This window comes from Lepus europaeus, chromosome 6 (assembly GCF_033115175.1).
Source record: "Lepus europaeus isolate LE1 chromosome 6, mLepTim1.pri, whole genome shotgun sequence".
Classification (NCBI taxonomy): domain Eukaryota; kingdom Metazoa; phylum Chordata; class Mammalia; order Lagomorpha; family Leporidae; genus Lepus; species Lepus europaeus.
The window spans coordinates 102,648,903-102,674,340 of record NC_084832.1 but is presented as its reverse complement, the minus strand read 5'-3'; the positions used below and the strand labels follow the sequence as shown (position 1 = coordinate 102,674,340).

The following is a 25,438-nucleotide window of genomic DNA, read 5'->3' as shown; positions in this document are numbered from 1 at the left end:
TAGAGGCACAGACGGGTGAAACCTAACCTAAGCGATGCAGTGCGTGTGTGATGCCTAAGAAACTGGGAGATGCGTCGCTCCGCTCAGTACCGTTCTGCGGGGTCTGAGCGATCCCCGGTGCTGTCCTAAGTTCTTGCTTCCCTTGCACCGTAGCTTCACCAGATGCACAAACAGAAAAGCAAAAGCGAGCTGAGAGGAGCAGCCCTCCCAGTAACGCGCAAACAGAAAACACGCTATCTGCCTTCAGCCTGGCCAATTTGGCATTGGGTGTTCGCGTTCTCAGGGGAGGGGCCGGGCCTCTCCCGGCAGGAACTGGAGTCTGAGAGGCTGTCTCTGCTGCTTGCCGGCAGAAAACCTCAGGAATGCCTTTCCCGCCTCGCTTCCTGAACGCTCTCACAGCGGCCCGGCGGCAGCTTGGGGCAAGCGGAGCACGCCGCAGGAATCAGGATGCAGGCCAAGTACAGCAGCACCAGGGACATGCTGGATGATGACTGGGACGCCACCATGAGCCTGCATTCTCAAGCCCCTGCTACACCCCGACGGCCAGAGCCCAGGCAGGCAGGTACTGTGTCTCCCAGATTGCCAGTAGAACAGAGCCCTGGACCAACAGGCGAGATGAGCTCCCTCTCCTAGGAATATACACGAGAGTGAGCAAATGTTTCCTTGACTTGCAGGGCTGTGTAGCTGTGCACTTCCCAGCGCTTCCCTGCAAAGCATACCAGCAGGAACGCTGGGAAATTTAAACTCCAGACACACAGCTGTTTGTTTTCCTGAAGTTCCATGGCTAGCGGAGTGGCTTGCAGTGGAGGGTGTGTTGGCTTGTCGAATGCCAAGGCGAAATGTGTGTACAGGTCAAGCACTCCCCTTCCCATTCTCAGCTTTCCGTAAAGACCAAATCAGATGTTAATTTTCCATCTGTGATTTGATTTGGAAATACAGGGTGGAAAAACTACCTTTTTGCTAGTTTGGAACTCATGACTTTAGAAGGAGATTTCCAAGTGGACAAATCAGCGCTGGCATTTTGCTATAAGTAAGCTTCTTCTCGAAGCTGGTCTTACCAAATCAGGTGCTTGGTTTAGTCATCTATGAAATGAAAGGGGATTGACGCTTTTTTAACATCTCTAGCTCTGAGGTTCTGTGATGTGACCGTCTGCTGTCTCTGATTCAGTTTTTTACCTCCAATTCTTATTCACTTTTGCTTTCTTGGTCTCAGAAGAGCATTGCAGATTGAATCAAAATATTTAATTTTATATTTAGCCCCTTCTTATCATTTCACTTATAATTACTCATCATCTGACAAAGTAATTAGGGTTTTTCAGTTCTAGAATTCATACACATAGAGAAAGACCTTATTTCCTGGGCTACTCAGCCTAAAGCAGACATGTGGAGTGCACATTTTGAGTGGCAGTTAAAATGCCACTTAGGACCCCACATCCCACATTGGAATACCTGGGTTCAAGTCCTAGCTCTCCTTCAGATTCCCATCTTTGCTAATGTGTACCCTAAAAAGCAGCAGGTGTCAGTTAAAGTAATTGAATGCCTGCTACTCGTGTGGGACACCTGGACTGAGTTCCCAATTCCCAGCTGCAGCATGGCCCAGTCCAAGCCGTTGCAAGCAATTTAGGAACTAAACCAGCGGGTGGGAGCTTGCTCTGTCTCTCTGCCTTTCAAATAAGTAAATAATTTATTTTAAAAAGAAAACTATAACTTGGCTCTGGTGAAAAGACCTCCCATGTCATACGCACAGGACCAGATTCTAGCTCTGACACCAGACTTTCTACCTGTGTGAGTCTGAACAAGTTACTCAAGTTTTGGAGGTCAGTTCTTCATTTATAAGACATCCATGATAGTAACCATGAACATAAGGCTTCTTATGTGCCCAGCATTGTTTTAAGCACTTTATGCATATTAACTCTTATTAAGTTAAACTAATGTTAAGGGAGAAGTGAAGCCTCTCTCAGAAGGTAGCTAATGCCTCGTCAAGGGGATAAACAATGCGAGGTACTTGGCCTATAGCAGACACTCCAAAAACATGAGTTTCCTTTCAATATCCCGTTCCTGGGGAATTCCTAAAGAGTTCTGTTTGACATTTTTGTGTCTGCATCGGAAACATGTGGATTCAGTGCCTGGGTCTTAACAGCCCCTTGCTTCCTGGCTGTGTGCGGTCTGTCTGCACTCCGTAGATTGGGGCACACTCTTTGTCACTGTTTTCTCCCCTTGCTCTTTTATCAAGTAACTTTCAGGTTTTCTTTCTCTCCCCTAGTAGACCTTTCCATTACAAGCGTTGAATGATGCTCCACCTGAGACTCACTGATTAGGGCATTTTGTTTTTAACTGAACCAGCCAGTCAGTAACTCCACAGTTGGGGGACGGCGGGGATTTCCAGGCTGCTGGAGGTGAAGCTGGGAGACAAAGGTAGAGATAGCAGTCTCGACAGAACAGGATGTGTGTAATAGGATGAAACACGTTTTCCTCCAGAAACTCTTACGGAGTCAGTACTGGGAAACTGTGGGTTTCAGTGGCTTGAGCATAACTTCATTTTTTTCGCCTTAGACTGGATGCAGGAACTTTCAAAGAATTAGCAACACTGTCTGGAACAGCGAGTTCAGATCCCTTCTGCCAAGGCTGGAGAGTGGACAGAGAGGTGGAGTGAGATAAAAGACTAGCTAGCAGCAACATCTGGAAGCCTCTTATGAGAATGGAAATTGAAACAACAGGAGTAGAGATTGCAAACAGTGTCTTAGAGGCAGGCATCTGGAAAGAGTCATCTCACCCTGCGTGTGTGATATTTTGTTTTCATCTTGCACGACGATGCATATCTCTGGAGGAAGTCACTCTAGTCATCTGATTATCTCTTAGGAAAGCATACCTGCTCTACCTTTGCTGAGACTTTTTTGACAATATAGAGAATTTAGATTCAACATAATGCCATGGCACACCTGCTGTGGGCAAGGGGATGGACGGGAGACAGGAATCTTACTCCAGGTTCTCATCTGACACATCATAAAATTACTAGGTGCAGACACGTATACAGGGTACAAAGTGAAAACAGATTTTGATCAAAAGATGAGAAAGGAAACACACGTGCGCATGTGAGCGTGGTTGCCCCACATGGAGCAATACCTGTTATGAGCATTGCTGGAAAGGAGAAGCAGGGGTGGGGAAGGGGAGAGAGGAGAGAGCGCATCTGTACAGCGCCTCCAGCTGTGGTCCCTGGTGAAAGTGTGTGCTTGCCTCCCAGTTTGTTGGCCCGTTTTGTGAGGCAGGGGGTGGTGCCTCTACAGCATGGCGCCACCTGGAAATTTTATGGTACCTCCGTAAATTCCACACGGAGTTTAAATTCTGTGTTTCCACAGCATTCCCCCTGAGGTTTGCAGAGACTTCCAGCTCCTGCAGACCTATCTAGCTGCCTGCCAATTCACCCCACATCACAGTCATGAGTGGGCAGCTATTTATTTGTTAAATACCTAATACAATCATATATAGTTTTCTACATTTTTATTATCAATATAATAATCATATTTGTGTTACAATGCCAAACAATTGAGAAAGTAGGAAAAATGAAAGAATGACATCTTCCCACATATTTTCACAAAGTTATGTTTGGGGTCGTGTTATTGACCAGGCACATCACAAAGTGCAGATGTCAAATATGATGTGATCCCTGTGAATAAGAAAGCAAAACCTAACACAGTTCGCATCCAAGTTATACCAAGGTGCTATGGTAGACATGTATGAAAGGTACCAACGGGAGCTTGGCCATTTCTATCTCATGGGGTAGAGGGGGAAAGAACGTTTGAGACCTAGAGTTGACTTTAAAATGGTCCACAGGGTATGGAATCAGGAGTGGGGTTGTTTGAGGGGCTGGGGATACTACAGGCAGAGAGGTGGGTGAGAGGAAAGTTGTGGAGGTTTTAAGTCACTTTTTAGAGAACTGTAAGCAACATTAGTGGTGGCATGGAGCTGGAGGGGAAAGGCTTGGTGAGGGTCAATGTGGCAAGTGGTAGAGAGCCTTTTTATGCCACACTGCAGTGTTTTGACTCAATAGTTAAAATGAGGTCCAAGAGGAACATAAGCAGGGAGAAGCAGAATCAATGCTGTGTTTTGGGAGGACCAACCAAGCTGCATACAAGGGAGCGGAATGAAGGCACAGGACACCGATGGCTGGTTTATTCTCTAGTGCAGGCACAGTATTAGAAGAATCTGAACTGAAATAGTATAGGGAGAATGAAGACAAAGGATCAGGTAGGAAAGTTGTCAAGGAGAGTTTGAAGATTTAGGGATTGGCTGCATATAAAAAGATGAGGAAAAGGAGATGGACTGTAGATGGGCTAGGTTCTATCTCAGATCATGTGGATGGTGCTGCCATTAACTGAAGCAAACTTTCTGAGGAAGAGGAAAGGTGAGGAACTCAATCTGAGTTTGAGGGTTCTGTAGGAGGGGGACCATGCATTTAGAGTTATCCAAACACACCTGGATATGCCAGATATGTGTTGGGAGTAAGAATGTAGAGCTGGGGCTGGCATTGTGCAATAATGCAGTAAGGGCCGACGCCGTGGCTCAATAGGCTAATCCTCCACCTGCGGTGCTGGCACACTGGGTTCTAGTCCTGGTCGGGGTGCAGGATTCTGTCCCGGTTGCCCCTCTTCCAGGCCAGCTCTCTGCTGTGACCTCGGAGGGCAGTGGAGGATGGCCCAAGTCCTTGGGCTCTGCACCCGCATGGGAGACCAGGAGAAGCACCTGGCTCCTGGCTTCGGATCAGCGTGATGCGCCAGCCGCGGCGGCCATTGGAGGGTGAACGAACTGCAAAAGGAAGACCTTTCTCTGTCTCTCTCTCTCTCACTGTCCACTCTGCCTGTCAAAAATAAATAAATAAAAAATAAAGATAATAATGCATTAAGCCACCTGCAGTGCCAACATTCCATATGGGCACTGGTTCAAGTCCCAGCTGTTCCATTTCCAATCAGGCTCTCTGCTAATGTGCCCAGGAAAGCAGTGGAGGATGACCTAAGTGTTTGGGCCCCTGCACCCACATGAGAGACCCAGAAGCTCCTGGCTTCAGCCTGGCCTAGCCTCGTCCATTATAGCCATTTGGGGAGTGAACCAGCAGATGGATGATCTCTCTGTATCTTCATCTCGCTGTGTAATTTGCCTTTCAAATAAATTAAATATTTTTTAAATTGTAAAAAAAAATGCAGAGCTACACATATATGTGAGAAATATTCACGTAGTAATTAAATAAAGTAAGTAATTAGGTAAGTGAAATAGAAACTAAAGTATATGAAATCATTAAGAGAGGATGTGAAAGGAAATGGCTAAAGAACAGAAGAACAGAATGACAAAGGGAGAATCTTGGGAAATCTGGACAGCTGAGGGGCAGAAAGAGCAAGCCATTCCCATCAGCGCTCCCAGAAAGGACCAGCAGAGTGGGAGAAAAGCAGGAGCCTGCAGGAGAGATATCTAGGAAATCAAGAGGCAGTGCACTCGAGGGTAATGGGAAATTCAGCAGTAATGACTGTGCATGTGAAAAATAACCACCAACAAATCCTACAGCGTTTTAAGTCTAATTGTTTCACCAAGAAGCATAAAAATAGATTATCGGTTGCTTTTGAAAGCAGTGGCTTTAAAAAGAACTGATGAGTCTTAAACAATGTAAGTCACTTTCTCTTTTTGTCCTTTTTGAAGATATAAATTGTTATAGCTGAGGGATTACAGGGTCAAGTGAAGGCTTTTAAATTCTTTTCTAAGGTATGGGAGCTTCTAACTCACTTGTAGATTGAAAAGAAATGTAGGGAGAGAACTTTGCACAAACAATATGGTAAGGAGAGAGACTGAAATCACTAACGGGCCAAGATCTCTGCTGGTGACTAAATGTTAGCTTAAAAGAATATGAAAAACTACTTTAAAACATGAAAAATTTTGTACTAAAACTAGGAATCAAAGAAAAAATAACAAAACATTGTTTTATGGATTTATTTTATTTATTTGAAAAACAGAGTTACAGAGAGAGATGGAGACAGAGAGAGAGGTCTTCCATCCACTGATTCACTCCCCAGATGGCCGCAACAGCCAGAGCTGCACTGATCCAGAGCCAGGAGCCTCTTCCAGGTCTCCCACATGGGTGCAGGGGCCCAAGGACTTGGGCCATCTTCTACTGCTTCCCCAGGCCATCTGGATCTGATCCAGAGAACTGGATCAGAAGTGGAGCAGCCAGGACTAGAACTGGCTCCCACATGGGATACGGGAACTTCAGGGCAGGGCATTAACTCTCTGGACCACAGCACCAGCCCCAATAACAAAACATTTAATTCTATATTCCCCCACCTCAGCTTTTGAGTTTTATTTCCTCAACTACTGCATGTATCCCTCATTTCAGAATCATAGCAAAATCATATTTCATTGACTCAACAATTTTTAAGATTTATTTATTTGCAAGGCAGAGTTAGTGCACTCGCTCACTCGCTCACTCTCTCTATCTTCCATCTGATGATTCATTCCTCAAATGGGCACAAAAGCCAGGTCTGGGCCAAACTGAAGCCAGCGTGCTGGAACTCCATTCTGGTCTCCCACCTGGGTGGCAGTTGCCCAAGTACTTGGGGCCATCTTCTTCTGCCTTCCCAGGCACATTAGCAGGAATCTAGATTAGAAATGGAGCAGCCAGCACTCCAGCTGGCCCTCTGATGTGGGATCCCAGCCTTGCAAGGATCTTGCAGTTTAACACACTGTGCACAATGCTGCCCCCTTAATGTGTATTTTGGTCTCCATTACTAACTGTGCAACCCTAGGCAAGTTAAGTAACACCTTGGTAATTCAATTTTCTTATCCAAGGAAAGGAAAAATATAGTTGCCCCTTGAAAAAAATTTGGCCACTTCCAGAAATACAACAGTACTTATAGCACACTTAGGAACTATCATTAGCAGTAGCTATGCATTCCTGAATAAGGCATCTAACCTTTCTGGGCCTTAGTTCCCCACCTATAAAATGGGATAGTAATGTCTGCCTTACAGGGTATTTACAAGGATAGATGAGGCAATTCATGGGAGATATTCATCTCATTAACTCAAGGCATGTTACAGTTCTAATTAATGGTCATTTTGTTTTTGAGTTACATTTCAGCAGATTAAATCTGCTGATTGGTATATAAAATTGACTCACCTAAATTTTATTCTAGAGGGAAAATATAATTGAGTTTCTACTTATTATGAATTGGAAACCGTGACATTCTGCAGAGAGCCAGGATGTTCTTAGACACACTTTTGAAACAATAGGAAGGATAGCACACATTTGCCTGGAGAGAGAGAGAAGCTAGAACATCTTTGAAATAGGTTTATGACCAAAAGAAACCTCTTTTATGAATACAGTGCAAATATCACCACCAGTTTGGCTCCCATTTCTCTGCGACTCCTGGTTCATAGGGAAATGTACAAAGTCTAGCGTTGAGCATGTCAGTTTTATCCCAGCTTTGCCATTAGTTTGCAGTGTGGTTCTGTGCAAATTATTTAAGCTGTGTCTTTTTCAGCTTTTCAGATCATCTGTATTTCAAAGGTACTCTGATAGGCTACATGTGGTCATTTCTGTTGAATTTCTGTTGACCCCTGAGCCTGGAACAGCGTAAGGTTTTCCTTCTGTGAGTCCTGATGAGGCATCAAGTAAGACAACTCTTTTCATCCCCAAAGTTTCAAGTAACTACAAAGGAATTGTATTTACAACTTGACCTTGGCACTGTGGCCTTTTGTAGTGTGGTTATAGTAAGAGGATCCGGGAAAGGAGGGTTTGTTTTCTATATATATCTTTATCTTCCTAGGGATGTTTACATCATTGCTGGGTCTGTCCATGCCTTTTTCTAAATATGCCCCAGGAGACAGCATAGGAGTTCTTTTCCAAATAATAAAACCACAGCAAAGCAAAGCCAAACTCAGGCATCTCCCTAGCATTTTAATTTTGTGGCAATCTGACTTATTTCAGGGTGGAGATAGTCCCTAGAGACTTCCATGTGATTCAGAACACTTGGAATAAAACTCCAGAGCTTTAGATCAGCAGAAGAAAACACCTAGAGGGAAAAGGAGAATCAAAGAAAAACAAACAATGGAACTTCCAAGGTCATGGTCATCTCTTAATGGAAGCTGGGTTTCCTAGGAAATAGCCATACCTCCTGTAGAAACTAATGGGTAGTGTTTCTCTGGGTCTTTTTCTAAAATAGGGAGGGGTTGGAGAGAAGGGGAGCAGTGAGAGAGGCAAAGATTCTAATTGTGGAAATTTGATCAGGGAGAGAACACTCCTTAGAATGGAATTTTCAAAGCTGATTTTTTAGCAGAAGGCACACTATACTTCTTCTTTTTCCTACCTTAGAGTCCATTTCAAGCAGGATTGCATGTTTGAGATTTTGTGTGTGCGAATATTATTATTTCTAAATAATGTTCTAATGTACTCTAAAGGCCCTCAGGTCAGAGTAAGGATTTTAGTTCACTCTTTTTTTTTGGTCTTTTGGGCAGAATACCAACATCTTACTTGTTCCCAGGGTTATGTACAAGAAAGCAGATTTTTAAAGGGAAAAAGGATTCATTTCATTTCAACAGCTTTCTCTTTTACCTTCTTATTTCTGATTATGGCTAGGAAACGATGAATTACACAAAGAAATAGAATACTTAAAAGCATTTATGCCTTTGAGATGTTTGTAGTGTGAATAGGCATCTAACAGGGACAGTTATGTAAAATACACGCATACATTCATCCGTTTAATGCTCATTAAGCTGATTCCAGCTGCTAGTCTAGGTGCTGGGTTACAAAGTATAGCTAAACAAATGGTAACATTTTCCACAAAAGAGTTTACTTTCTACAGGGGTAAGACAAACGCAAACCAAAAGAAATAAGTAAGATGTATATTATGTTTAATATCTTAAACTACCATGGAAGGGTCCAAATATATACTATACCTCTGAAAACAAGAGAAAAATGTTTAAATCATTTATTTATTTGATTAGTGCGGGAGCACTCTCATCTGCTTGTTCATTCCCCAAGTGCCTACGATAGCCGGGGTTAGACCGTACCAAAGACAGGAGCCAGGCAATCAACCCGTGGATCTTACTTGGGTGGCAGGGACCCAAGTAGTTGAGCCATCACTGCTGATTCTCAGGGTCTGTGTTAGCTGGAGTCACAGGCATCCTACCTGGTAATTTAACCACCAGGCCATATGCCTGCCCCTAGGAACATTTACACACTGACTTTTCTTGGACTCCACAGAACTTTACAAATACTCGGGACTTTGGAGAGGTTGGTTACCCTAACCTGTATCTTACCTCTGATCTTGTTCTTTTATGTTCTACTGATCCGAAATATTCTTATTGTTAAGGGCATGAGAAAATCTTCCTTTTCTGTGAAAATATAGACCAAACCACATAGGCCAGCTAATTGAAGGAAACAGAAAGAAGGGAATCCGCCCCGTATTTGTTCATGATACAGAATCTCACACACTGAGGATGTAGAAACCAGTATTGCTGGGAGATGTATTCCGCTGAGGCCTGGCTTTGCCAAGAGAAATATTTCTGAAAAGTTAATAGATTCTGTAAGAGTCAGCCTATAGGCCAGAGCCGTGGCTCAATAGGCTAATCCTCTGCCTGCGGCGCCGACACCTCAGGTTCTAGTCCCGGTTGGGGCGCCAGAATCTGTCCCAGTTGCTCCTCTTCTAGTCCAGCTCTCTGCTGTGGCCCGGGAGTGCAGTGGAGGATGGCCCAAGTGCTTGGGCCCTGCACCCGCATGGGAGACCAGGAGAAGCACCTGGCTCCTGGCTTCCGATCTGCCCGGTGCGCTGGCCGCAGCGGCCATTGTGGGGTGAACCAATGGTAAAGGAAGACCTTTCTCTGTCTCTCTCTCTCTCACTGTCCACTCTGCCTGTCAAAAAAAAAAAGAGAGAGAGAGAGAGTCAGCCTATTTATAGCTCTCTAGACCCCTGTAATTATCTAGTTTTGGTAGTGTTCATTTTTCCTGATTTTATATACACATAGCAATATTAATTCAGCCCTTCTGTACTAGGCACTGTTTTCAGTACTGTAATAACCAAGTGAACAAAGCAGAGGAGCTCACTGTGTTAACAGAAGGCACGTTTGAGGGGGAGGAGACAGGCAGAAATAAGCAAATAAAAGTCAGGAAAATGGGGCCAGTGCTGTGGTGCCTCCGCCTGCAGCACCAGCATCCCATATGAGCACCAGTTCAAATCTCGGCTGCTCCTCTTCTGATCCAGCTCTCTGCTATGGCCTGGGAAAGCAGTAGAAGATGGCCCAAGTGCCTAGGCCCCTGCATCCATGTTGGGGACCCAGAAAAAGCTCCTGGCATCTAATCAGCTCAGCTCTAGCCATTACTACCATTTGGGGAGTGAACCAGCAGATGGATGACATTTCTGTCTGTCTCTCCCTCTCTCTGTCTGGAATTCTACCTCTCAAATAAATAAATCTTTTTTTTTTAAAGGTCATAATAATGTTGCCTAATAATCCTATATTAAAGAAAAATTGTAGAAGAGGGGGTACCGTTTAAACTGAAAGCTGAGTAACAGCAGGGAGTGTGCCAGTAACAGATCTGAGGGGCCAGCTTGGTGACGTGGGGGTAAAGCCGCCGCCAGCAATGCCAGCATCCCGTATAGGTATGGGTTCATGTCCCAGCTTCTTCACTTTCAATCCAGCTCCCTGATGATGGACTAGGTAAAAGCAGCAGAGGATGGCCCAAGTGCCTGGGCCCCTGACACCTATGCAGGAGACCTGGATGAAGCTCCTAGGTCCTGGCTTTGGCCTGACCCATCCCTGTCCATTGCAGCCATCTGGGAAGTGAACCAGCAAATGGATGATCTCTGTCTTTCTCTCTCTCTCTTTCAAAATATAAATAATTGTTTAAAACAAAAACTGGGAAAAAAATGGACCTGAGGCCTCATTCATGCAGCTAGAGAGATACGGTGAACAAGGGACAAACTCACTAGGATCAGGGGTAAACAGAAGGCTCCTGTGACCAGAGCAAGTAAACGAGGAGGGAAATAGTTCACACGGGATGAAAGAGCTAAGTAGAGGTTGTAGGAGGAAAGACTATTAGAGGATTTTATTCGAAGTGCAACAAGCCGTTGGAAGTGGTTTTTTTTTTTTTAATTTTTTTGTATTTATTTATTGAAAGTCAGTTACAAAGAGAGAAGGCAAGATAGAGAGAGAGGACTTCCATCCACCGGTACACTCCCCAGGCTGCGCAGCCAGCACTGCACCAGGCAGAAGCCAGGAGCTTCATCGAGGCCTCGCACAAGGGTGACAGGTGCCAAGTACTTGAGCCATCTCCCACTGCCTTCCCAAGCGTATTAGCGTGAAGCTGGATTCAACCAGAGCAGCCAGGGCTCAAGTGGCATTCCTCTATGGAATGCCAGCTTTGCAAGCAACAGCTCAACCCACTGCGCCATAGCACCAGTTCCAGGTTTTCATTTTAAAATAAATGTCTATTTTGATATTTAAACTTTTTTAAATTCCAGAGGATAATAAATATGCTTTTTTAAAAATTATTTTATTTGAGAGGCAGAAACCACCAGAGAGAGGGAGAAAGAGTGAGGGAGCTCCCATCTACTAGTTCAATGGGACTGGGCTGGGCCAAAGAGGCTGAGAACTCGATGCAGGCCTCCTGCATCGCTGGCAGGAACCCAGCTGTGTGAGCCATCACCACTGCCTCTGAGGGGTGCTTGCAGCAGGAAGGGGGAGTCGGGAGCCCAGCATCCTAATCGGCATCTCAACCACCAGACCAAAGCTTGCACCCACGTTTTCTCTGTTCATACTATCTTTACAGTTTGAAGTAAGGTTCAGCACACATATCAGTGCTTATATTCCATTATTTAGAGGACCCTGTTAGACAGAAACAAGTTTGTTTCTTTAATTATTCTGTTTTAGAACTTGACTCCTCATTGAAATCAAACTCACTCACAGGTCAACAAGAGAGCAGAGTTTAAGAGCGCCCCCTCTTTCTTTCTTTGGTTTTCATCACAACGCTAGATACTTCCTGCACCTGATGGGGGTGGGGGGCTAGGGGGTGTCTTCCCTGTGAGATAACTCCGGTCATTCAGATTCTGAAGAGTGACCTCAGTGGGTCTACTTGTGTCTTACAGAGGCTTCAGCCTCTGTAAGTGCAAGTCAAACCTGGGAGAACGGCAACAAGGAAAGGATGTTGCTCACTGTTTTCAATTATTTTTATCTTTTAAGATTTATGGATTTGAAAGGCAGAGTGTCAGAGACAGAGAAATACCTTCAGTCTGCTGGCTGCCACAGCCAGGGCTGGGGCGAGCTGAAGCCAGGACCAGGAAATAACTCCATTTGGGTCTTCCACCTGGGTGACAGGGACCCAAGAACTTGAGCCATCTTCCACTACCTTCCCCAGGTGCATTTGCAGGAAGCTGGACCTGAAGAGGAGCAGCTGGGACTTGAATCTGTGCTCCCATTTGGGATGTGGGTATCGCAAGCAGCAACTTAACCTGCTGCACCACAGTACTGGCCCCTAATTATTTTTGCTATTACTATTTAAATGGTGTAAAAATTGAGATAATTTAAGTTCATACGGCAAAATCAATGACTTTTTTTAATAATCTATTTTTGGAGAGAGATGAGTGAAAAAATGACATCCTTATAAATGAGAGAATTTGGGTTGGGCATTGGTGCGATGGTTAAGATGCTGCTCGGAACACCCACATTCCATATTGGAGTGCCTGGGGTTGGGGCTCAGCTCCCCTCCAAATGCCAGCTTCCTCTCACGCACCCTGAGAGGCAGCAGATGATGACTTCAGTAGTTAGCTTCCTGCCACCCATGCAGGAGACCTGGATTAAGTTCTGAGCTCCTTCTCTGATCTGGCCCAGCCCTGGGCTGTGTGGGTGTTTGAGAAGTGAATCAGTATATGAAAGATCTCTTTCTTTTTCTACCCCTGTCTCTGTCTCTGTTGCTCTGCCTTTCAAATAAATAAAACCAAAAAAAAAAAAAAACCCTCCTCAATCCCCAGATGCTGAGTCGTCTGAGAAAAAGAAGCTTGACTACAAGCGTTTAAGGAGAATGGAGGTAGGGTGGCAACAAAATCCAAATCCACCTCTCCATTCACAAAGGGGTTTGGGAATTTATACAGTTCAGATGAATGGGTATGGCTGAGACTAAGTAAATGGAACGTGATAGATGCAGAGGAAAGGGTGTGGAAAGTCCTTTGATCATGCATGGTAACAGCTCATGCTGTTACATGCATTGCATATTCTAAGGTGGCTGCCTAAAGGTCATCAGAGGTGTGGCATTCAGCACCGTAATAAACCACAGGGTAACTCTCCGTTATCTGCCTTGCTTTACAAAGGTTCCAGTTACAATTTAGGCTGCAGCTCATTCTTTCTAGTTTTATCAGGGAGTTAGAAAGAGCTCAGCAGATTTTTTATTATTATTATTATTATTAGAGAAGCAGAAAGAGAGACAGAAACAGAAAGAAAGATCTCCGTCCACTGATTCAGTCCCCAGATGCCCACAATGGCCACAGGGCAGAATCCAGGAGCAATGACAAGGATGCAACTACTTGAACCATCACCACTGCTTCCCAGGTGTGTGTCAGCAGAAAACTGGAGTCAGGATCCAGAGTGGGAATCAAACCTAGGCACCCTCATATAGGATGTGGGTGTCCCAATGGATATCTTAATCACTAGGCCAGATACCTGCCCAGCTCAGCAGATTTTTAGCAAAGACAGCTATTTTGGGATTGCAGATTAACCATGCACCAGGAAGGCAAATGACTACTACGGGCTGTTAGTATGTAAGGTTACTGAAGGGAGCTTGCAGTTAAGCAAGGGGAGGTGGATCCTTGGTTGTCCTTGGTTGTTCCTTGAGAAGGGTCAGGGATTCTCAGCTTTTGTTTCGTGCACTTTGATCAGTCTCATGATTGGAATTTTGACAAACAGAGGGTTATACAAACAACCCTATGAAGATAATACATAACATGATTCAGTGCAAAGTAAGACTCGGGTGTTGGGGATAGAAATGGGTGGGACTTGTGAGAGAATCTAGCTTTGATAAGTGAGGCTTGGCATTGAGCCGGATGGTCATGTTTCTGAGGACAGAGGGCACATTATCTGGCCCCGAGGACCATACTCCTGCAGAATTTGTTCCTGTCCAGAACCAACTCCCTCTCTTGTTTGTTTGTCGCTGACTTGGATCCAAGAGGAAGAAACAGCCAAACTCTGCTTTCTCTTTTGTTCCCTGCAGAGCCCAAGACTCCCTCCTCAGCCTGGCGTCCAGTGGCCCTGACCCTGCTGACTTTGTGTTTGGTGCTAGTGATTGGCCTGGCAGCCCTGGGCCTTGTGTGTAAGTCTTTGCTCTGCCCCAGGAGAGGCTCCTGGTCCCAACATGTGTCTAGGACCAGAAACATTTGTTCTAGGTTGTTTTTTTGTGTGTTAATTCTGAAGCCTGTGTGTCTAGCAACTTTTTAGATGATGAGTAGTGGAAGAACTATAAAAATACATCAATTGTTTGCCAAGTAAACTTGACTACTGTGTCTGAAAAAAGAAGGATTTTGTCTGTTTATATGTTAATATTTAAAATCCTCACTTTTTAATCACTGAATGTTTCAGCCCTCTCTCATTCCAAGAGTACAAGGGCAGTAGATTTGGCTCTCAATCTGCATGACTCAATGGGCTAGTTCAGAGCAAGAAGAGTTTTATATCCCATACCCTCAGTACAGGGAAGTGAATACAGTCCTTAAGCACAATGTTTTTCAAAAAGGCCAGGAAGTTATAAAGTTATTTTACAAATCTTTGTGAAAATCAAGAAAGAAAGAATGCATATGTCTTTGAATTTCAACCAAGTAAGAATACGTTCAAAAGCTTCAAAACGAAAGTGAATAAGACCCTACAGCCATGCTTCCAGAACAGTTGAAGCAGGTGATTCCAGGTAAAAGGTCACAGAGAAAGGCCTGTGTTAATGTCAAAAATTGGATTTTTAAACAAAATACCAAAACATTTTTGTTTGCGATCTTAATTTAAAAATTCAAAATATTTTTTTGTTTTTCTCTGACTCCAAAATTTGTCTATCAGTTTGGCATAACTATTGTTTTGCAATTATCATCTTCATAGGATATGAAGCAACTGTCATGAATCATGAGGAATTTCTTTATTTAGATTGAAAACCTGAAGTTCAAACCTGTGTTGAAATTTTCTGGTCAAATGACATTAAGGGAGTTGCTTGTTCTCTCTGATTGTGATTGCAGATCCATAAAATATAGACATGATAATATGACTATGTTAATAAGTGAATGAATAGGAGCCAGCGCCATGGCTCACTTGGATAATCCTCTGCCTGCGGCGCTGACATCCTATATGGGCGCCGGGTTCTAGTCCCGGTTGCCCCTCTTCCAGTCCACCTCTCTGCTGTGGCCCGAGAAGGCAGTGGAGGATGGCCCAAGTGCTTGGGCTCCTGTACCCGTGTGGGAGACCAGGAAGAAGCACCTGGCTCCTGGCTTCGGATCGGCGCAGCGCTGCCCATAGCAGCCATTTGGGGAGTGAACCAGTAGAAGGAAGACCTTTCTCTCTGTCTCGCTCTCTCTCTCTGTCTGTAACTCTTCCTGTTAAATAAATAAAAAATTTTAAAAAGTGAATGAATATCAATATATGGTACATTGTCAATATTTAATATCGTGATCAACAGAAATGGATTTTGGTTTTAAGTGCAGCTAATGGTTTAAGTCTACACAAAAATATCTGCTGAGCAACAACTATACTTGGAGAATTTATTTCTGAGCTTCGGAACTGCTATTATGACTCTCCATTTTCAAATATATTTAGAGAAATTAAATTTGCCCAAGCAAATATGTAATTATTACATATATTCTAGGGTTTGTATTTGAATAGAGGCAATAGGAGATCTCAGAACCTGGTATCATAAGCAATAGATTGTTTTGTCTTCCCCAACATATGAAAACTAGAAATAGAAATGAAGAAATAAGCTTTCCTGTCTGACTTGTCACTTGGGTTAGTTTTTCAGTACTACCAGCTCTCTAACAGTCAACAAGACAGCATCTCTCACAAGGAGGAAAGACTGGGGAACTTCTCAAAAGAGGTGCAATCTCTCCAAGCCCAAAACAGGAAGCTTGCAGAAACCCTGCTGCATGTGGCTGTAAAACTATGTCGTGAACTCTATAACAAAACTGCAGGTAAGCCAGCGCTCATCACCCTGCCCCCAGTATGTTTGCCAATATAGAGCTGAGTTTCCCATTGATAGAACTGGGAACTATGCATTATTTAACTAGTTGTCTGGCAAATTCAATAAAAAGTTTGGGCGACAAGACTATGACCAGTAATGACTGTTATAATGCATAAAGAAACACTTGAAACCATAAAAACAATTAACTTGAGATAAGCAAAATAACACTACAGATACATACAATATAGGATTATGTCTCAATTTACCATGGCACAACTATTTCCAAATATATCCCCATTTATAAGCTAACAAACTCGTAACTACAGTTCTCAAATTTTAAGAACCTTACAAAGATTAATTAAAAATGCAGATAACCTGAACCAAACTCTATATTTTAATTCAGTATAACTTGGCTGGGTACCAAAAATATACATTCTAATAAGGACCACAGATGATGACAATGCAAATAGTAGGCAAACCACACTTGGATTGAAATATGACCAAGAAGACCAGAAACTTCAGCCTGTGTGTATGTGCACTTTACTATTCTGTTTGGTTTGTGTGTGTGTGTTTCATGATGATCTACTTTACACAAATCAGCCCTCTGTTTTGCTTTCCTTATCATTCTTGTATAGGAAGCCACATATGTTTTCAAGTCTTCACTTTTTATTCATTTCTTGTAAATGCAAAGATCTCAAGAACTTCTAATAAAGGACAGAGTCTGCTAGTCTTCCATACACCCACCACTTCCCACCCTAAGCAGACATGATGACCACATGATTACACAGTAAACAATCTCAGTAGACACACTTCCACTTCTTTAAGTGACTTCCCCACATGACCACGATCTTAATAGTCATGGTTTTCTTGCTTTTCATATTTTTCTGATAACCCAATAGGTATATTTTTCTTGTTGGGTGCCATGGCATCAAAAAGATAATCTAGTTTTCTCTGAAACCAATGGTTTCTGGAATTTTCATCTAGCTTTATAAAAATAGAGAAGCTACACAAATAAACCACATTTAGTTTAAATATAAAATCTATGTGCAATTGTACTAATGCTGTTCTTTCTTCTCATAAAAATTATTATATACTTTTGGTTAGATATTAGTTCTTGGCTTTATTCTGCTAATTTTCATTTATTTGCTCTTACCCATTGTCCATCCATTCACCTACCTAGTCAATTAGCATTTACTCATTCATTTAGCTACTAGTATTGCTATTATTTTTATAGCATTGTAGAATGTTTACTGATGGACACTGTACAAAACACATCAGGTTTTCTTTTTACTTACTATATTTGAATGGTAGCAATAAGTATATTTAAAACATAGAGTAAGGTGACCAATGTGTCACAGTTTTCCTACAGTTTTCCTAGTTTTAGTACTAAAAGTCTCAAATTCTGGGAAACTATAGGCCTCAACAAGGCAAACATGATTGGTCAACCTAAATGTATTTTAGGAGCTAGTCATCAACCCTATGATAAAGGCAGACAAGGTAAAGGGGATCAGATTTCAAGAATGGAGAGTTACTATTAAGACATTTTAAGTTTATTTATGCTTATTTATTTGAAAGAGACAGACGAATAAAGATCTTTTATCCACTCGTTCATTCCCCAAGGCATGTGATGGCCTCGGCTGGACCAGGTCAAAGCCAAGAGCCAGAAACTTATTGTGGGTCTTCCACCTGGATGACAGGGATCCAGCTCCTTGAGCCATCCACACTATCTCCCAGAGTATTAGTAAGAATGCTGGAACTGGAAGAGGAGCCAGAACTCCAATGCAGACACTCAGATATGCGATGCCGGCATCCCAAGTGGCATCGTAAGCACTGTGCCAAATGCCAGTCCCAATTTTAATATGTTAACATTTTGATAGTAGGGGCCAGCATTGTTTCATAGCAGGTTAACCCTCCATCTATGATAATGGCATCCCATATGGGCACCAGTTCACGTCCCTGCTGCTCCACTTCCAACACAGCTCTCTACTAATGGCCTAGGAAAAGCATCGGAAGATGGTCCAAGTGTTTGGGTCCCTGCCACCCACATGGGAGACCTGTATGAAGCTCTTGGCTCATGGCTTTGTCCTGGCCCAGCACTGGCCATTGTGGCTATAAAAGGAGTGAACCAGAGCATGAAAGATCTATTTCTCTCTCTCTCTCTCTCTGTCTCTCTAATTAGATACATCTTTAAAAAATATTTTGACACAAGATTATTTTTATAATAAAGAAACTATTATGGATGTGATTAAACTGCCACCCCACCAAAAACTCACATGTCTCTAACTCTCAGAGGCCTAAGACCAGGTATCCAGATAGGTGTTAAAACCATGATTCTCAGGGCCAGATTCCTATACCTATATGTCCAGCCACCACCCATGTAGTCTACCTCACCCTCGACTTGCACCCTTCCTTCTCTGGCTTGATTGTCCACTGTAATTTATGACACATGGAAATTCACCATTCTACATTCACAGTTGTCTCAGTAATTTTCTCCCACGCTTTATTTTGGTTTACTGTGAGAAAAGAGCTTACATCATATTGGGGTGTGTGTGAGTATGTGTGTGTGTATAAAAGATTTACTTATTTATTTGAAAGAATTAAATTAGAGAGAGAAAGAGAGGCAGAGAGAGAGAGAGAGAGAGTCTTCCATCTGCTGATTCACTCCCCAATTGGCCACAATAGCAGGAGCTGTGAGGATCTGAAGCCAGGAGCCAGGAGCTTCTTCCAGGTCTCCCACATGGGTGCAGGGGCCCAAGGATTTGGGTCACCTTCTACTGCTTTCCCAGGCCATAGCACCGAGCTGGATCAGAAGTGGAGCAGTCAGGACTCGAACCAGCACCCATATAGGATGTTAGCACTCACTATGCCATAGCACTGGCCCCAGTGTATATATTTTTTTAATAATTATTTTTATCCTTATATAAGAACATTTTAAGGAAGACAATTATAGAAACTGTTTTTTGAACACAATGCATTTTGAGTTTCTGAATGTATGAGCAGCTCTACATGGTTGGATACTCTCTCTGTGTGCTGAATTGCGCACACAAGAGGCGAGGACATTCCAATCATTTATTATTAGACTCCATACTTTATAGGAGCAGTTAGTGCCCATTTTAATTCTCACTGTATACTCGGTATCAGCTACAATTCCCATCATATGGTAGGTATTCAGAAGCCATTTGTAGTTATTAGTTGAGCAATTAAGTATCTAGGAAACAAAGAATTAATTCTGTCTTAGGACATCAAATATCACATAATTTCAAGAGAGGAAACAGCAGATCCAGGCAGAAAATGACTTGTCAAAATTGGTCTTTTTCGAAGGACACCAGTGCAGCCCTTGCCCGGAAAAATGGAAGTGGCATGGAGACAGGTGCTATCAGTTCTACAAGGAGAGCAGAAGCTGGCAGGGATGCGAATATTTCTGCTTTTCTGAGAACTCTACCATGCTGAAGATAAACACACAAGAAGTGCTGGTAAGATCCTGACACTTTGCAATAACTAGAGAATTCTTACAGAGCGGCCTTTAGGTGAGCTAGCATGAGGATTCTAAGGAGTCAGGACTTTTATCCACAGAATTTCTCATGTACTACAGTCAGGGCTACAGTCTTATTCCTATTGCTTTAGATGATTCCCTGAAATACATGAAGAGTTCTGTCTCCCCTACTCTTTAGAAACCTGAGAAATAGGGCCAGCGCCACGGCTCAATAGGCTAATCCTCCGCCTTGCAGCGCCGGCACACCAGGTTCTAGTCCCGGTCGGGGTGCCGGATACTGTCCCGGTTGCCCCTCTTCCAGGCCAGCTCTCTGCTGTGGCCTAGGAGTGCAGTGGAGGATGGCCCAAGTGCTTGAGCCCTGCACCCGCATGGGAGACCAGGAGAAGCACCTGGCTCCCGGCTTTGAATCAGCACGGTGCGCCGGCCGCAGCGGCCACTGGAGGGTGAGCCAACAGTAAAGGAAGACCTTTCTCTCTCTCTCTCTCTCTCTCTCTCTCTCTCTCACTGTCCACTCTGCCTGTCAAAAATAAATAAAAAAGAAGAAACCTGAGAAATACCTCTCCAAACTGCCTGTCTCAGGGGAAAAAAATGGGGAATATCTTAGTTTCTTATCTCTTTTTTTTTTTTTTTTTTTTGACAGGTAGAGTGGATAGTGAGAGAGAGAGACAGAGAGAAATGTCTTCCTTTTTGCCGTTGGTTCACTCTCCAATGGCTGCTGTGGCCGGCGCATCTCGCTGATCCGAAGCCAGGAGCCAGGTGCTTCTCCTGATCTCCCATGCGGATGCAGGACCCAAGGACTTGGGCCATCCTCCACTGCCTTCCCGGGCCATAGCAGAGAGCTGGCCTGGAAGAGGGGCAACCGGGATAGAATCCGGCGCCCCGACCGGGACTAGAACCCAGTGTGCCAGCACCGCAGGCGGAGGATTAGCCTGTTAAGCCATGGCGCCGGCCTTAGTTTCTTATCTCTTTGGGTGTAAGTAGGGATGAGCAACATGTTTTTATTTATAAGTATTTATTTGAAAAGAGAGACAAAGAACAAGTGAGCTCCCATCTGCTGATTCACTCCCCAGATGCTGGCCACAGCCAGGGCCAAAGCCAGGAGCCGGGTATTCCATCCAGCTGTCCCTCAATGGTGACAGGAACCCAATCACTTGAGCCATCACTACTGCTTCCCAGGATCTTCATTAGCAGGAAGCTGGAATCCAGAGCTGGAGCTGGGGCTTAACCCAGGTGCTCCAGTGTGGGACACAGGCATCTAACTGGGGTCTTTAGCTGTCAAGCCAAATGCCCACCCCAGAATGAATGACATTGATTCAGAATGACGAATCAAGGTGATGAAAATAGTGTTGTTCTTACCTTATGCAGGTGACAAAGCATTTAATTGAAAAATGTTTAATTAAATCATTACTGTAATCCAAAAATACATCTCTTGCCTTCCAGAAATTTACAGTCTAGGGTAGACTGCTAAAGGCACATCTGAGAAGGCTAATCCTCTGCCTTGCGGCGCCGGCACCCCGGGTTCTAGTCCCGGTTGGGGCACCGGATTCTATCCCAGTTGCCCCTCTTCCAGGCCAGCTCTCTGCTATGGTCCGGGAAAGGCAGTGGAGGATGGCCCAAGTCCTTGGGTCCTGCACCCGCATGGGAGACCAGGAGAAGTGCCTGGCTCCTGGCTTCGGATCAGCGAGATGCGCCGTCTGCGGCAGCCATTGGAGGGTGAACCAACGGCAAAAAGGAAGACCTTTCTCTCTGTCTCTCTCTCTCTCTCTCTCTCTCTCTCACTGTCCACTCTGCCTATCAAAAATAAAATAATTAATTAATTAATTTTTTTAAAAAAGGCACATCTGAGAATAAGCCAGAAATTGACATATGTTGAATAAGTCCACGCAAATAAAGTACACTATAGAAATGGTGTGATTATTCCTTGTCCTTTTACTATCTCTGGATTGACATCTTCAAGCTGTATGGCTATGACTTACTGTTTCTCTAGAATTTAGTGGGCGTGCTGATGTAGAGTAGATTGTCAATAAAGGATATTTAATTGAATTAAATGCCCAGATTACTACACAAATTCTTACTATCCATCTAGTTACATCTTAATCCCTCCCTGCTTCCTGAAACCTGTATGAAGGACCCTCTGCAGTGTCTCTCACTTACTAAAATAATATTTTTTGCCCTTTCTCCATGGATCAGTTCAGGCAGAAAGAGAGGCAATTTCTCTAAGAAATGTCAAAGAAATTGCACGAATGCTCCTAACCTTTCCTGTTTTCCTTGCTTCCCCTGCTGCTGGCACACACTGAGGACTGAAGTATGTAATTTAATTAACTTACTGTGAGCAGTGGTAGGAAATTCTGTTGGAAAAGCTATTTTTTTCTTTCATGCATGTCATGCGTTTTTATATATTTAAGGCACTTTCATATGATCTATTTTTAGGGTTTTTCATTTGCATGGGCCTCCATTTTCCTGAAAACAGTATTTATAAATATAGTTCTTTTCACATGCCTACCGACTGTTGCTTCAGAGTTTCACTTATATTGCCAGCAATCCCTTATTGAATCAGTATGTGTCATTAAGTACTTGAGGGATTGTTTATAACAATTATTAAAACAAAGATTATGTCCTTAAAGAACCTAGTATGGTGGAATGGAAAAACTTAAAAACAGAATTTTAGAGAACTTCTGTGTTTAGAGATACTAGGAAGGTAGAGTGAGACTGGATAGAAGAAAGGAAACAACTTTTTAAAAATTTCACTATGGACACTGGGAAAGGAATTGTCACGTATATGACTTAGATGTATTTGTGTGTTTTTGTAGGTAGGTAGGTAGATAGATAGATAGATAGATAGATAGATACAAAGGTACTTCAAATAGTTTGTGGAAAATAGAATTAAAAGATAAATTTACATAAAGAGCTTTGAAATGCGTGCATAGTTTCTCATAATGCACACTTCCCTGACCTTCTTGAAGATCTGATATAAAATAACACCTGTAAGCTGAAGGTTTTTTTGTGTGCCTTTCACAGGAATTTGCCATGCCTCAGAGCCACTCTGAGTTTTTCTACTCTTATTGGACAGGGCTCTCTCGCAACAGCAGTGGCAAGACGTGGCTGTGGACCGATGGAGCACCTTTCAACTTCGAACTGTAAGCCTTCAGAACATTTTATGGAAAAGGCAATTAATAGAGTGATACAGGTCAATCATATGGCACAGCAAGCATTTATCCAACATCTGCTTTGTCCTGGAGACCATTTGCAGGAGCAAAACTGCAATATAAGCTTGACTCCTGCACTGCTTATTAAACGGGAAGGGAGAGAGATGTGCGGCGTGAGTAAAGTATCAGGGACGGTGCTCTGGCTGTTTTCAGAAGTGTGAATCTACGATTCACTGTGAACGAGAGGAGAAAGACGAAGACTTTATGGGGGAATATAATGAATTCCAGGAGCAGAGGTTGCAATGGTGGTTGCCTAGGGTCACACAACTTATCAATAACCAGACACACGTTAAGATTTCAGGGTTCCTGGCTTTCCGTGCAGTGAAATAGGGAGCACATCTTTTAAAAACGCACTCTGAGAATAATATCGTGAAACATTAGTTTTGCTTACGATATGAGCATTTAAATAGAGGCATGCACTGTATTCTTTGAAACAGGAAAATGTAGGGGCTGGCGCTGTGGTGTAGTAGGTTAAGCCTCTGCCTGCTGCACCAGCATCCCATATGGGTGCCAGTTCATGTCCTAGCTGCTCCTCTTCAGACCCAGCTCCTTGCTAATAGCCTGGGAAGGCAGTGGAAGATGGCCCAAGTGCTTGGACTCCTGCACCCATGTGGGATACCTGGAAGAAGCTCCTGACTTCTAGCTTCTGATCAACCAAGCTCCAGCCTTTTGGGGAGTGAAGCAGTGGATCAAAGACCTCTCTCTCTGTCTCCCTCTGTCTCTCTAACTCTGCTTCTCAAATAAATAAACCTTTAAAAAATTGGAAAATGTAATTTTGATATCAAAATATATTATACTTAAAGTCATGTTTGAATAGATGCCTTTCTTTCGTATAAATTATGTAGCGTTTACTCTCCCAAGAAACTGGACATGTTCAATTCAATCATTTATATGTTACAGTTAAGTAAACTGAGTCACAGAGAGAGTAGATAACTCCCTAAATGGTAGTAAAATGATACAGTAACTTGGGATTAGTAGGTGTGTCTTCGTGTTAGGTAGAAGTAGTTCTTATTTTTGGCTGTGCTGCTGCTTCTAAGAATAGATATGGTAATTGAGGGGCTGAAAATGAAGAGCTCCATGACCCCAACTTTCCACTTATACTCATTCTGGGTATGCACCAGGGGTCCTTGCAAAGTTCGTGGAAAACATGTATTCTGAAAAAAAGTGTGCATGGATTTCAAGAGGTTTTTGCACACAAGTAAACTTAGCTTTTCGTTTCATTTTTCCATGGACTTTGTAAAATACTGTCATACCATTTTATCACCCTAGGAAGACTTGCATATACTTTTGGGGTACTTAACGTCCATTTTAGAGATACACCACGTCTAAATTAACCTTTTCTTTTCTGTCTCAGGTTTGAAATTGTAGTGGACGTCACCAGCCTAAGGAGCAGGGACTGTGTGACCATCCTCAACGGGAGGGCTTTCTCGAAGGACTGCAGGGAGCTGAGGCGTTGTGCGTGCGAGAGGACAGCGGGGACAGTGAGGCCAGAGAAGCTCCTGTAGAACTCCTGAATCATCTGATGGACTTGATGCTCTCCCCAGCCACAAGCACCAGCAACAGAGATGAGCCAAGCAAAGCCAATGCAAGCAAGCTTGGAGGCATCGGCAAATAGAAAATAACCAGGAAAATCAGCCCTTCTGCCCAACCCAAGAAGGCTTCTCAGGTTTTCTGCTCGGAGTCACTGGCATTTCTGAGCGTGGGTCTACACCCGTGTTTACCAGTCACAAGACTGCTCATGAAAGGCGCCCAGACCTGGAAACCCATAAAGCTGTCATTGGCTTCTCAGAGATAACGTTCTCACTTTCTTCCTCTGCATTTCTTATCTCCCTACTTCCAGGGAGAAGTGAGAGGAAAGTTCACAAAGTAGAGGAGTCCAATGGAGATAACATTGTTTGCCACAGCAGCCAAGCAGCCCATAAGGAATTAGCATCTATTCCTTATTGTGTGCTGCCAGAGACACAGCTCATTGTGTGTGTGTGTGTGTGTTTCAGTTCATCCTTTTCCTTTCCACATCACTCAATAAAAACTCCCTCTGCCATGTCAACGGTCTACTTTCAAACTGGGATAATTCTCCTTATGAAGAATACCTGCCCTGTCCATCAAGCTTCCAACAATCGCCTCCTCTGCCTAGGAATTTTTCCCAGAAAGGAAATATTATCCACTCAAATCCGTATCAGAATCAGAGCTCCTAGTGTTCTCTTTGGAGAGATCGAAAAATGGGGAGGGGACGGGGAAGTGGTCAATCATTTTGTGTGCACCAGTGATTGCTTGGTCTTGGTTCCCATTTCCTTCTGTGTCATCAGTGTTCCTATCTTTCAGGTACTGAAGATTTAATAATAATAAATGTAAATAATGAGACATACATGTGGCTTTGGAATGGATTTGTGATTTTGGGGGAAAAGCATGGGAATGTTTTTCAAAATGTAGTAACAATTGTTTTTTTTTTTAAGATTTATTTTATTTATTTGAAAGAATAACAGAGGAAGAGAGAGAGATCTTCCATATGCTATTTCAGTCCCCAAATGGCCATGACTGTCGGTGCTGGGCCAGGACAAAGCCAGAAGCCTGGAA

The 25,438-nt window shown here is 43.4% G+C and overlaps 1 protein-coding gene across 1 annotated transcript; it reads left to right on the top strand.

Annotated features, from left to right (window-relative positions):
- Nucleotides 1-361: 361 nt before the first annotated feature.
- CLEC1A (C-type lectin domain family 1 member A) lies at nucleotides 362-25,218 on the top strand. Its single transcript, XM_062195473.1, has 6 exons — nucleotides 362-562; nucleotides 14,234-14,332; nucleotides 15,999-16,175; nucleotides 19,487-19,638; nucleotides 22,677-22,795; nucleotides 24,219-25,218. Exons 1-6 carry the CDS (start codon nucleotides 448-450, stop codon nucleotides 24,367-24,369), a joined length of 813 nt encoding a protein of 270 aa, XP_062051457.1. The 5' UTR covers nucleotides 362-447; the 3' UTR covers nucleotides 24,370-25,218.
- Nucleotides 25,219-25,438: the final 220 nt, after the last annotated feature.

Coding starts and splice junctions, on each gene's coding strand:
- CLEC1A (XM_062195473.1), top strand. CDS start 448: ATGCAGGCCAAGTACAGCAGCACCAGGGACATGCTGGATGATGACTGG. Junction 563..14,233: donor GCCAGAGCCCAGGCAGGCAG/GTACTGTGTCTC, acceptor TGTTCCCTGCAG/AGCCCAAGACTCCCTCCTCA. Junction 14,333..15,998: donor GGCAGCCCTGGGCCTTGTGT/GTAAGTCTTTGC, acceptor CACTTGGGTTAG/TTTTTCAGTACTACCAGCTC.